Source organism: Rhinolophus sinicus, linkage group LG05, assembly GCF_036562045.2.
Source record: "Rhinolophus sinicus isolate RSC01 linkage group LG05, ASM3656204v1, whole genome shotgun sequence".
NCBI classification, from domain to species: domain Eukaryota; kingdom Metazoa; phylum Chordata; class Mammalia; order Chiroptera; family Rhinolophidae; genus Rhinolophus; species Rhinolophus sinicus.
The window spans coordinates 175,232,103-175,246,655 of record NC_133755.1 but is presented as its reverse complement, the minus strand read 5'-3'; the positions used below and the strand labels follow the sequence as shown (position 1 = coordinate 175,246,655).

At 36.7% G+C, this 14,553-nt stretch overlaps 1 protein-coding gene across 9 annotated transcripts in view; it reads right to left on the bottom strand.

Annotated features, from left to right (window-relative positions):
• The window catches only part of ARID1B (AT-rich interaction domain 1B), a 397,542-nt gene that overhangs the window by 265,288 nt on the left and 117,701 nt on the right, over window positions 1-14,553 (bottom strand). For 7 of the 9 annotated variants that reach the window (XM_074333739.1, XM_074333744.1, XM_074333742.1 and 4 more), the window contains exon 3: window positions 13,062-13,211. The exons of the other annotated variants lie outside the window; for them this stretch is intronic. In XM_074333739.1, the coding sequence (XP_074189840.1) occupies window positions 13,062-13,211 (150 nt within the window). The remainder of the gene's footprint in view (window positions 1-13,061; window positions 13,212-14,553) is intronic. 9 annotated transcript variants of the gene reach the window in all.

The following is a 14,553-nucleotide window of genomic DNA, read 5'->3' as shown; positions in this document are numbered from 1 at the left end:
ATCATTTGTTAAAACCTGGAGAAGAATTTGGGAAAATACACCAAGTCTTTAAAATGCGCCTGTTCTATCCCCCAGAAATTCAACTTGCATTGTTTATAGAAGGTAACATTTGCTGTGTGGACCCACACATAAAGCACAAACACGTCAGCTATAAAATGTTCAACAAAGCACTGTCTGCGATATCAAAAGAAATTATAAAACCTAAAGAGCCAGCAGTAAATGTTTATCTTCTTCAACACTGTAAAGTCTGTTTACTAAGTGCCAGCAAATGATATATATTTATATATATATACACACACACACACAGATTTTTCCTATACATCCATATATATCTATGATAAAGTTTAATTTATAAATCAAGCATAGGAAGAGATTAATAACAATAACTAAACATAAAATAGAACAACTGTAACAATGTATAACAATGTACTGCAATGAAAGTTATATAAATGTGGTCTCTCTCTCTTTCTCTCTCTCTCTCTCTCTCACACACACACACACACACACACACACACACACACACACACAATTTCTTTTTATACTGCACTCACCTTTTCACTCAAAGGAAGCACTTCAGGCCTTCTCTATGTCATATATGGATTGCCAGCATCACTAATCTTACACTTCAGAGCCATTACTAAGTAAAATAAGTATTACCTGAACACAAGCACAGCAATACAGGACAATCAATCTGACCACCAGGATGGCTACTAAGTGACAAAAGGGCAGGTGGCATCTCCAGCATCGAGACGCTGGACAAAGGGATGATTCTCGCCCTGGGCGGGACAGAGAGCGGGATGGTGGGAGATTTCATCACGCTACTTAAACCCAATTTAAAACTTATGAGTTACTTATTTCTGGAATTTTCTATTTAATATTTTCAGACCACAGTTGACCATGGGTTAACTGAAACCACGGAAAGCTAAACTGTGGATAAGGGTGGGCAAAAAGATCTGTAAAAAAATTTTTTGAGTAAGTCAACAATAATATTCTACTTTATGCCAAGCCTTGACCTTGGTACTGGGGACACAACAACGACAAAACAACATCTTTCCTCTTATAAAGCTTGTATTCTAATGGGGGAGCCACAGACAACAGAGAACAAAACAAGTATGTAATATGTCACGTAGCGATCGGGGCTACGGAGAAAACAAAAGCACAGTAATGCGACCAGTGCAGGAAGACGGGGTGGGAATTGCTATGCTTCACACAGAGTGGTGGGGGAAGGCTTGCCTGATGTGGTATCATTTGAGCAGACTTCCAGGTAGTACGTCTTCCTTGGAAGACTTCCAGGGAAAAAGCCTGCAGATATCTGGGAGAAGAGCATTCCAAGCAGAGGGAACAAGTACAGATCGATCCCTGAGATGAGCGCCTGATGTCTGAGAAACACTGAGGCGGGGTTTGAAGGGGGTTGCACAACTGGTAGAATACAGTAGTCACTGTAAAGCCTGTGGCTGAGGAATGCTGGGAGTGGGTGAGGGCACTGGAGAACCAATTAGGAGCAACTGGAACAGCGCGAGTAAGAGACCAGGATGCCTGACCCAAGGACCAAGCCACAGAACTAGAAAGATGGACTCAGATTCTGAATAGAATTGGGAGTTCAAGTGGCTTTGAAAGAAGAGTCAAGGAAGACCTCAAAGTTTCTTAACAAAGTGTCAGGAAGGACTAAGACGGAGGAAAATATAGAAGAGGTTTGTGGAAGAAAGAGTGAGGATTAAGAAATCTTGCTTTGAATACACTGATTTTCAAAGCCTGCTGAGATATTCATTTAGAGGTGCTGAGTAGGAGCAGGGTATACAGATATACAGAGGGTGCCAAAAAATAAATGTGTACACATTTTAAGAAAGGAAAACACTATATTCAAATTGGAATACTCAATATAGAGGTCAGACAATTAAGTTCACGAACTCATCCTAGAAAAAGTGCTGCATACCTCATTGCTGAATATCATTACAGTCACCTTTGAAGTCCTCCCCTTGGGAAGCTATGCACCCATGCCAGAGCCTAGTCCACCCTTCAAAGCAATTTTGGAACTCTTTTTCTGGAATGGCCATCAGAGCTGTCATATTACCCTTAATGTCCTGAATGTCATCAAAATGTCTTCCTTTCAATATTTCCTTTATCTTTGGGAAAAGAAAGAAGTTATTGGGGGCCAGATCAGGTAAATAGGGAGGGTGTTCCAGTACAGTTATTTGTTTACTGGCTAAAAACTCCCTCATAGACAGTGCTGTGTGAGCTGGTAAATTGCTGCAATGCAGGAGCCATGAATTGCTGGTGAAAAGTTCAGGTCGTCTAACTTTTTCACGCAGCCTTTTCAGCACTTCCAAATAGTAAACTTGGTTAACTGTTTGTCCAGTTGGTACAAATTCATAATGAATAATCCCTCTGATAGCAAAAAAGATTAGCAACATTGTTGCAACAAGTTCCCAAACTTAACTGTCCAACCTCGTATACCGATAACAAAAGATGAATACAAGTCATGTGTATACATTTTTTGCCCCCCCCGCCCCGTATATATAATGGAGGAGAGAAGTGTAAACTGCAGAAACACACTTGAAAGTTATAAGCCTCGAGACGATATTCAAAGCTATGAGACAGAATGAGATCACATGGGAAAGGTGTGTAAAGAACAGAGAGAAGAGGCTCCAACACTGACCACAGACCAACATTGAAAGGTCAGGGAGATAAAGAAAAACCAGCAAAGGAGAACAAGGAGTGGCCAGCGGGCAGAAGGAAAGGCAGCAGAGTGGTGTCCCAGGAATCAAGCAAGGAAGGTGCTTCAAGAAGGAAGATACCAGTTTCTGCATCAAATGCTCCTGAAAGGTGATAAGGAGGAATGACAACTGCCTGTTGGATTTTATAATAGGGAGAACACTGGTGGCTTTAAAAAGAGCTGTTTCAGTAGATTGGCTGAAATAAAGCTGTATGGAGTAAATTCCAGGGGAAACAGTAAATGCTGCCCCTATTTCTAAAGAGAAATAGGCTGGTGGTTTGGGTCAAGAAAGGGAGTTTTTTTGTTTTGTTTTGGGTTTTATTAGGTAAGAGAAATGACAGGCACGTTGACATGCTGGATTCGAATGAGAATGATAGGAAGGGAAATTGACAGAGCAGTGAGAAGGGACTTAGGAAAGCTACGACTGGGGCACGCCTTACACAGGAACACGGAGGTTTCAAGAGTCCACCAGGGGAGGACGACTGTACATGTGTAAGTTCTCCTGACTGCTTGAATTTCTTCAGTGAAATAGGAGGCCCCATCACCAGCTGAAAGTGGAGAGTGTGGGGTTTGAAGACAGGGATGTGAAATAGCCCCAGGGAAAGTTAAGTGACACACAGGGCAAAGGTTATCTGAAGTTAGTGGCCGTGAATTGAAAGGAATAACAGTCTTCCTTCTCTCCTCGTACCCCACTCCGTAGGAGTAGGTGGGGGGACGGATTTCATCAGGGTTGCTTAGGTAGGTGAGTAAGATGGGGAGGGCAGAGGGCAGCACAATGTATTCACGAGTATGCGCGAAGGAAAAAACAGCATATGCAGAGGAGTAATTATAGCAACAGGTTAGGAATTAGCTGGGTGTTTCACTGAGTTTCAAGAACCGTGCCACCATTTTAGATTACTCTGATCAACAGAAACATTTAGATTATCTAATCTGCTATCCTGCTGGAACTGGTAATTTCTTACATTTTATAATTCATTCATGTGGCATCCTTTACCCAATACATTAAAATGTTATATACATTACATGTTTATTATAATTTAGAAGATGCAAATAAGGCACACAAAAAAAGAAAGTTTCAATAGTACAGCTAACATTCTTACTAATTTTTACCATGTGTGTACTTTATTTACAAATTTAGGGTATTTCCACACTTTAGGGTAATTTACCTTTTCTATTAAACAACTCTGTGAATATGTTATTTTAAAAGTTCTATATTTTCATTTTATATATTTACTGCTGTATGGTAAGAAGCCCCATGGGTTCAAATTCCTGCTCCTGATTTTCAGTTGCTCACGCAACAACGTATTTTTTCACTCTCATTTGTACCAGTGGAATTCATGGTTATTACACGCGTGGGTGGCAAGCCTCTGAGTATTTCACAAGTCTTCTAATGTAGACATGTCTGAGCATTTACTTAGGAAAAACACAATATTTTATAAAGTACTTTCTGTCCTTCCTATTACATTTAAAGCATTATACTGACGCTTAAAATTTTGTATATAAAAGGTAACGCATATTATGTATGAATTTTATTTGAAAAAAAATTAGGAAGCACGTAACTTATGTATGTTGATAAGATTTCAAGGGAGCAGTTAGTTGTCCTGAGGGTGAGGAAATGTGAAGAAACTTAGTGGCTATAGTGTAGGAATGCTACACTTTCCCTTAAGCAACCCTCATGAATATATGGGAGAGATGGACCCCACAGATAATCATGTCCCACACTACTTTTAAAAAATCCCAACATTCATTTAGATTTAAAAACAAAACAATACAAAATGCTAATTACTCTGAGCCTAGAATCCAATTCCATTTTGCATATAAGAACAAAGTATTCTTAAAATAATTTTATTACATATTGAATTTTCCAGGAATAAAACTATTGTGTATATTGAGGGAAGATTGTACTTTGTTTCTTTCAGTCTCTGACCAAGAGCTGCTCACTGTCTTAAAAGATGTCACCACTGACAACCCTGCTTCCGACATATGAGTTGCTAATATGACACTCCTGTATCAGTCTCATTTTGTAGCTGTCAAGTTCAGTCATTCCACATACTCGTATACATGTAAAAAGTCTTCTAATGTAGTCATGCTGAGCATTTACTTAAATATTCAGTATTTTACTATATGCTACTTTCCTTTCACTTTTCCGTATACAGTTTGTGCATTATTCTGACTTGTTTGAAATTTTGTGTAGGTAACATATTATCTATGAATTTTGTGTAGGTAACATATTACCTACGAATTTTGTGTAGGTAACATATTATCTATGAATTTTATTTCAAAAGAATAAAGGAGGCATTAGAAAAGTTTCATTATAAAATGGGAATGTACTGTCTGTATGTTGTAAATTATCTTTTATATTACATATTTATATAGTTTTAAACTATATAAGGGATGTCAAGTTAACAACTAGAAAATATCAAGAGAGCATCAATTTCAGCAGTATGGCAGATTAGATGCTCTAAGTGTCTGATTTAAAAATCTAAAATATTGAATAAAATGCCTTTGTAAATGGATCACAGACTTGGTGTGAATGTGAATGAAACAAGAAACATACAGAAAGTAAACCAAGAACATGGAAAGTAAGAGCAGAAGCTGACTTTTACTATGGATTGTAACTTTCCATTCGCTGACTACCCAGGGAGAGGGAAAAGGGGACGTAACATAGGTTTTGCCAAAGGGGAATAAAACCCGAGATAATACCTCTCACATAAATCAGGGACTAAGAAGGGCTATACCAATCATTTAAGAGCATGAAAACCCACTAAAGAGAAAAGAGAAATACTTGTCTTGAACTTAATACTCAGAAGTAGGAGGAATTAAAAAATTCTCCTATGAGAATTAGCAACCACAGGCTAACCATCACCGGGCTTTCTGATCAAAATTAACACTTAATGGTGTGGTCTGCTAAACCTCACAGAGAAAATTCCATTTCAAATGGCCCCTGAGGCATGAGCACCTGAATCCTCCAATCACTCTTACCATCATTGTGGGACGACAAAACATTATGTTTATCTTGAAGTAATACACTCATAGCGCCACTTATGGAGGACTCAAACCATGGCAGTCAGTAATGATACGTAACGAGACACCCAAACGCGGTGGCTTAAAGCCACCAGCATGTGTGATGCTCACAGGTTTTCTGGGTGAGGAATTTGGACAGAGTACAAATGGCAAGGCTTGTCTTCGTGACGTCTCTGCAGTCTCCGCTTCTATGGAAGGCAGCCGACAGTCGCCAGAAAAACTGGCGCTACAACCATTTAGAGTTTTCTTCACTCAAAGGGAGGGTCACAGACCCCTCCTTTCAACAGGCGCAGTGCCCTAAATGTTGGGGACATGATTTACCACAACCACAAACAAAAATGTTTAATCTTCAAGCCTTCAGAACTAACTTGCAATTTATAGGAAACAGAGGGACTAGTGAACAAGTGAAGCCACATCAGGAGAAAACAATCGGCCAGAGCCATTTCACAGGACAAATGACTCAGTTTTTAAACAAGCCAAACGCATGAATGGGAATGGGAGGAAGAGAGAACCGCTCTAGATAAAACAAACCAAATCACTGTATTAACCTTTTTTGAATTCTGCTTGAAACAAACTCATTATAAAGGCTTTCTAGGGACAACTAGGGATATCTGAATATGACTAGGTTAGTATATGGAAATAATTATGGTGGCATGTGAATGCTCATTACATCATTCCATTTATCAGCATATTAAGAATTTTTTAATAATAAAACTTTACAAAATAAAACACAAAGTACAGTTCCAGATGACTAGTGCCCATAGGCAATATGGCAAAAGCATATACCAATTATTCTGAGGAATCAGAACATAAACCCAGGCCTCAATAAAACTATCTTCAAAAAACAAAGAAAGAAATGAGAAAATCCTTAGAACTAAAAGAGAACATAAATAATGCATATCAAAATTTGAGAAATTCAGCCAAAGCAGTAATGAAGAGGAAAATTTTTAGTCTTGTAGTTGACTTCATCAGACAAAAACTTTCAACTAAGCTAAGCATTCAATCACTTGATTGAAAATAATTTTTAAAAAAGAACAACAAAATGAACATCAATAAAAGAGAAAGCAAGACACAATCAAAATATAAATAAAATTGAATTAAACTTAAGGAAAAAAAACGTGGTAGAGAGGACAACGACCAAAGTTGCTTTGGAAAGGTGAACCACTGGGCAAGGTTAATCAAGAATAAAAGAGTGAGAGGTTTTGGGAACGTACAGAGGGATAGTGGATGGGGAGAGGGGGGTTCACACAGTGTGAGGGATATAAATGATAAACGTCTAAGTTTTGCTTTGTCTTGTGCACCTGAAACTAATTAAAAAAAAAAAAAAGAATAAAAAAAAAAAGAAAAAAACATCATGAATTAAAATGCCTTACCTCTGGATATTATAGAAATTAAAGTAATAGAGACTACTAAGAACAACTTTATGTTAATAAACTTGAAAAGCCGAAGGAAATGGATAAACTCCTAATATATAAGGATATATAAGCAAAATACCAACTCAAGAAAAAATTGATTACCTGAATATGCCTACACTCACAAAAAAATAATAAGACCAAAGATCAAAAATCAGGAATGGGACAAAAGCTAAACATCAAGGGCTACACAATCTTTTATGGCTTTACAGACACTTCTACCAAATATTTTAAAAATATGTAATTCCAAACTTTAACATAAACTATTCCAGTAAATTTAAAAAGGGATTAGTCTCCAATTCATTTTACAAAACTCCGTAATACAAATACCAAAACCTCATAGGATAGTTACAGTTCAATCTCATTCGTGAACACTGATTCCAGAAACCTAAATCAATGTCAGCAAACTGAACTCAGTGATGTACAAAAAGGTAATACATATCATTAGCTAGGTTATACCAGAATGCATGTTTGGTTTAAAAATCAAACATACATCATTTACCCCAATAACAGATTGAAAGAGAAAAAGTGATCTCAACAGGTATAAAAAGACACATAAGATAAAATTCAGCATCGATTCATGATAAAAGCTCTTAGCAAACTAGAAAAAAAAAAGGCAACATCCTTGCCCAACAGTGGACAGCCACAAAAAAAGGGGGAAGGGGTAAACATTATAATTAATGATGAAATGCTGAAAGCCTTCTTTTAAATCAGAGAGAATACAAGCATGGACAGTTCTGTTAAACAGTACATTGGAGAAGCTAGTCTGTAGAAAGGCAATAAAGGGAAGAGAGTGATTTTTTTTTTAAAGCAATTTTTTTTAACTGAGAAAACTTAAGAGAATCTACAAAGGATAGAGTTAATAGAATTAACAAGAACTTAACCGGTCACTAGCTAAAAATATTAACATACAAAGTTCATTTGTATACACCAGTAGCAATGAGAAAATATCATTTTGAAAGCAATTTATACAGCAAGTATATAAGGTATATAGCAATAATTCTAACAAAAAAAGTACAACAGCTCTTTTTAAAGAATGTTACGAAAGAAATTAAAAACTACCTAAACAAACAAAGAAACAGAGAGGGACGTCATTCAGGAAGAAGAACGATGGATGGTGGAATGGGAATGTGGGAAGAAAAAGGAAACCGGCCATGAGAACAAGCCGACTGAAGCATCCTCACAACACACAGCCAGTGCTGAAACAGAGTTGGGCTAAGTCACTTATTGACAACAAAACGAGTAACCATCCACCTCTCCTGTCTTTCTCTAAGTGGCAGATGCTTCTCTCCCAATGACAACTGGTCCCACTTCAATCCTCCTGTCTCATGGATAAAAATTAAGACAGCTAATCACCAAATGCCCCAGCTTTTTGAGAGCAGCCAATCCAGGATGGAACCTCCACTTTCCTAATCCCTCTTAGAACCACCCAGCTCTCGTCCCAACCCTAGAAACCCCCAGGCCCCACAGCTTCCCACGATGCGCTGAGACCCTCAGGAGTGCATTCTCCTGGCGCGCACAATCCAAGCTTCTTAAGTCAAACTTGTTTTATTACAAGTGCGTTCCTGGTCTGTGGTTGGTGGGCTTCCACAAGGCAAAAATTGTCCAAATGTGGAATTTCTTTTTGTTCTACTGCTACTCTTATAAGTATCATCCATTTCACAGAAAAAGATATAATGAAAAAAATAGATCCCATTATAACAACAGCAAAAAGGATTAAATTCGTAGGAAAAAGCATGGTAAGAAATGAAACGTATATGAAAAAATAAGCAAACACAAATAGGCAAGAAAACTCTGGGGGGGGAAAAAAAGACTAATGAATTTAATGAAGATACACTAATCCTACCAGATACTGAAAAATAATAAAAACAGTGCTGGTGCATTAATAGGATCCATTAAAAAAACAAAAACAGAATAACCCTACACACTGTACCTAAGGGAATGTAGCAATTAATAAAAATGGCATTTCCAATCAACTGGAAAAGGTAACTTAATAGTTAATTTTATGTGTCACCTTGGAGTGTTTTGTGATGAAATTAACATTTACATCAGTGACTTTAAATAGATTGCTCTCCATAATGTAGGTTTACCTCATCCAACCAGTGAAGGCCTGAAAAGAGCAAAAAGACCAGCCTCGCCAAGCAAGAGGGAATTCTCCAGCAGACTGCCTTTGGACTTCACCTTCACACAGGCTCTCCTGGTTCTCCCTTCTGCCAGCCTTTGGACTAGATCTGGAACACTGGCTCTCCCGAGGCACCAGCATGCCAGCCCACACTGTGGATTTTGGACTTGCCTGCCTCCATAGTTACATTAGCCAGTTCTTTATAATAAATCTTTTTATTTTAATCAATTAGATGTGTAAACATATACTGAATGTGTATACATACGCTATCCTATTGGTTCTGTGTCTCTGGAGAGTCCTAATGAAATAGCCTACACAAGGAATGGTACTTAAACAACCAAAGGGCCATCTAGAAAAAGACAGTGAAATTGGATTATACCTCTCTCCATTGATTAGAGTAAGTGAAATGTAAAAAGTGAATCTGTGAAACTACTATAACATGGGAGAGTTCCTTTGTACTTTTAAGTATGAAGGCTCATACTCCCACTGAAAATAAAATCCAAAGATCATAAAAGATTGGTAATTTTGACTACATAACTTTTTTTTTAATTTAAAAGCCTCTCTGCATGACCAAAACAAAAAATGTACCATAATTAATGTCAAAAGACAAATGATGAGATGGGGGCAGGCGGGGGGTTGGGAGGGAGGGTACTAATTCTAATCACAAAGGTCCAGTATCCCTAATATATAAAGAGTTTTTATAAATCAATTTTTAAATGACCAACAACTCAACAAAATTTAAAGACAAAAAGACATGAGTTTACAGTCCAGAAAAAAAGGAAATGTAAACACTTTTAACCATCACTCATAACAAGATAAATGCAAATTAAAACAACATTATGAGGTTGGCAAAAATCCAGAAACTTCTTAAAACTCCGCTGTTGGTACATGTGTAAGGAAACAGGAACTCTCACACATCAATGGCGGAAGTATAAATTAGTACAACCCCTACGAGGAACAATCTGGCAATATTTACCAAAATTATAACTGCATATACACATTGACACAGCAGTGTGACTTCTAGGAATTTAGCCTACACATACGCTTGCACATTTATGAAATGGCACATATTCAAAGTTTATCATGGTGGTATTATCTAAATTGCAAATAACTAAAAATAATCTAAAAGCCCATCAAAATTTATCTGGTTAAATATATAAAAAAATGGAATGATGCTATAAAAAAGAATGAAGGATTGCTTTTGGAGAGATTTATAGAACATATATTTTAGTGAGTGAGGGAGGGGTGACAAAGAACAGAAGAGTACATATAGCATGTTGCAGCGTGCCACCATTTGGGTAAAAATTAATTTATGGTATTTTGCTACTTTGTATAAAGAAACTCCAGAAAGACATACCATAAACAAAGTGGTTACCTGGCAAAGGGTGAGGTGAGTGGTGAATTAGGAAGCACTGCATGGGAGACTTACCTACATCCTCTTTAATTTTGAAACAATAAATGTATTGATTATTCAAAACATCACACATTTTAAAATGTTAAGGACACAAGTGAAGTATCTTACTGGAACCCTAAAATTACCTTTTGTATCCATCACATTGACAAAAGACACAAAGTATTATTTGCTGATGGATTCCCTAATATAAAATCTATGTATGCTTTGTATGCTCTGTCCAAACAAAAGGGAAGTCTGCAGGAAGGAATGTTTTGTCTGTTATGAAAAACTGACTTATTACATTAAACATAGTTGAGCTTCTTTGGTTTTTAAATGTATGTGAAATAAGTATTACAAATTCTTATTAAAATTCAGCTTGATTTTGAAAATATTCTATTGCTTATTTTTACTTCGTTTTGGGATAGATTTGGTGGAATTATTGTGCTTTTGTAGGTGCTAGCTCTATCTAAAATACGAGATCTTGTTTCCTAGGGAAATTTTTTAAATCAATCTGAACAAACCGTTCCTGTCAAAGCAGACCCTCTGATTAGGCAGCCTAAATGTCTCCAACTTCCACTTTTTTGTCCTATAACACGTGTAATGAATTGAGAAAAAACTTAAGACAGTATGAAGAGTATGAAAACAAGACAATATTCCAAACATACTTTGAGGAATATTTGGTTTTCCTCAGAATATACAAAAACAAAAATATTTACGTTAAAGAGTCATGGTTATATAGTATTTCCTGCCATATAATTTTATTGTATTCAAATCAATAAAGTAACAGTAGTATCAATCAAAGCATAAAATAGACCTAAACTAAGCCCATTAAAATGCTATTCATTAAAATATTATACCTGTAGTATGCTTTAAATATTTAAATGTGACGGATATTAAATAACTAATTGCCATGTGGTAGAAGTCATAGTGATTGCTTCATAAAGGAAATAAATTTTGAGCTTGGTCTTAAAGGAAATGACAGGCACGCAGAATCCTTAATCAAACTGGTTTTACAAGCAGATTCATTTTAGCACACCAAAGTAAAATGAGTAATTTCTCTATTGAGTCCTTAAATTTTAAGCACATGACAAAACAGTCTATGTCTACAGAGAAGTTCAATAAGGCTCTGAAGGCCCTTGAAAAGCCTATAACTTTATATATCATAAACCCAGATACCAGTCTCTCACACTTAAAAAGAAATAAGAAAGGGGTTTTTATTTTTCCCACATTTTAATAAAAGACTAAACCAAATAACTCTGAAATAATGTACATTCCTACCTCTATAAATCCCTTTATACAATACCAAAATTTTGAAATCATATATGCAAAAGACAGGATTTAACATGTTTTAACATATTTTAAGTCAAAATGCCCTTTAGAACACTTAATTAAAAGTTATATGGGGAGATTCCAATGAACCCAAGATAATACTTAAGAAATCACCAGAATTTATTAAAATTAAGTTTCATATAGTTATACAGTTTGCTTAGTATCAACAACCTCTTCAAAATGTGTAAGAAGTACCTTAAAAACTAAATAGTCAATGTCACTCTCTTCCCCACACCTACCCCACATAGAAGAGAAAGGAGACAGGAAAAGGTGAAATGGAAAGTTACATTATGATGCTATGACTGGAAGTGCTATCAAAGTTTCATCTGGATTCAAAGTGAGGGACCCTAGCTCACAACGCCTTTTCATATCACTCAGTGACAGTCTCTAAAACAAGATGAAACTGAATCATTTTACCAAATGTATATTTACTATTTTGTACAAGTCATGGAAACTGAAATGTATATCCCAATTACCTCCCAGAGTTACTTAATGAGGCTAATTTAAACTAGAAACTGCTTAATATACTTAAAGTACACGATTCCCTTTAGTATTTTAATATATTGTAATTGAAGTGATTATCTGTTTATAAGCTACTTTAAGAAGAATAACTGCCAAAGGCAACAACGTTTTGATATAGTGGCACTTACCATTAAAACAAAAACAAAAAAAGCTCAAGATAAAAATACCATGAATGTGCCAACTAGCAAAGATTAAATGATCAATAAAACCGTTTTCCTGAATAAGCCTCAAAGTGACAGAGTACTTTCTTGAAAGATGCAGAACACAAATGACAAAGAACATGAAAGGACTGACATTTTCTGCTGTCACTATCCAGGAATGTCAGAAGATATTAAACTAGTCATTCTTCCTACCCTTCAATCTCAAACATCCACCCATAAACAAACAAACGAACGAACAGTTCAGATTAGGTTACAGTCTTGCATTTTCTCTAACTACTTTTTTTCTCAATGAAAACAAGATTTTTAAAATGGAACAGGAGGCCACGTCAAAGCCCGTCGGGCCCTTGAGGACAGAAGAGAGACGTGGGCATCAGAGGGGCCTCACCTGCTGCGGCTGGTACCTCTGCTGGGACTGGGACTGCAGGTACTGAGCCTGGGGCGGAAGGTGCGGCGGCGGCGGCTGCTGGTTGTAGTAAGGCTGCTGGCCCTGCTGGCAGTAACCACTCACACCTTGCTGTCCGTACTGAGGGGGCATCTGTCCAAAAGTCAGGCAAAGAAAGAGAGAAAGTCAGAAAGTGCAATCCAGTGAAATCAAACACGGTTTCAATTCAGCAACATGAAGAGGGTTCTTCGCTAAGCAACTGAATTCAATATTTTTAATAATCTCTCCCTTACATAAATCGACATACTGCCTTCTATTCCTATACTATCAATGAAGTCAAAAGATAATTTGACTTTGCTTTAAAAAATAACATTTTATCAGATATCAAATATTGATTAACTGCATAAAAACCCAGTGTGTGTATATGTGTGTGGGGGAGGGGGAGCTCTTAATACTGACATTAAAAAATAGTCTCTGCTAAGAAAGTCAAAGAAGCATTATGCTAATCCATTCTCATGCACCACTCACAATGAAAATGGACTCCAGCAACCCAAGTTCAATAACGAGTATTTTGTAGAACGTTTGTGGTTTGGGTGCATGTACAGGGTGCATGTGAGTTTCAACTAAGGTCAGAACTTCCCAATTACATTTGCAGCACATACCATAGCAGTTATGTTAGCAATTCCACTGACTGCTTTTGCTAAAAAGAAACTACATTGCTTTACAATCAAAAGAAACACCTTTAGAAAATAATACTATGAATATCAAACAATACACGCATCAATATGAGTTCTTGAAGGAAGGATACGCATATGTAATGCAAGGATAGCATGTTACCAGTTGATAAAACAGGTAATGATGCAAAGCGAAGTATACTGCACTGCAAAAACTAGAGATACAAACATAAATATGGCCCAAAATGAGTCTTCTGCATCTCTAATTCACATGAACCTAAAAATCCTAGAAATCATTGTGTAAAGGAAAGTACTTCTTCATGAAGTAAGTACACCATTGATAATTTTTTTTTTTCAAACTAGAAATCTATTGGGTTTTTTTTTTCTAATTGGGAGAGAGATCAGGAGAAGACAAACAAGATATGAGGATGGCAAAAATCACTCGAGAGACGAGAATGGTGGAGTTAATAACACAATATGGTCCGTTTGAGAACGCCAAGAGCTTGAGCCCCATCAGCCCACACACTTAAGAATTCAGTGATCAGTCCAGATACACATTTCAAAAACAAATTCACTATAGAATGCTGAATGAAGAAAAAGAGGGAATGACAAAAAGACAATATTAAATACTCTGCCTCTAAAACCGATTAGCACAGCAATTCATAACACATACAATGAAGGAAAAGGCAAAACGTTATCAAGTTCATATTCCTTTTGACCCAATTGAGATTCTTTTTGAGATCTGTAAGCAATGATCACAAAATACTTGGCTACAATGGCCCACAAATCCCTCTCATCACAGACCTTCAGTTAGTAGAAGA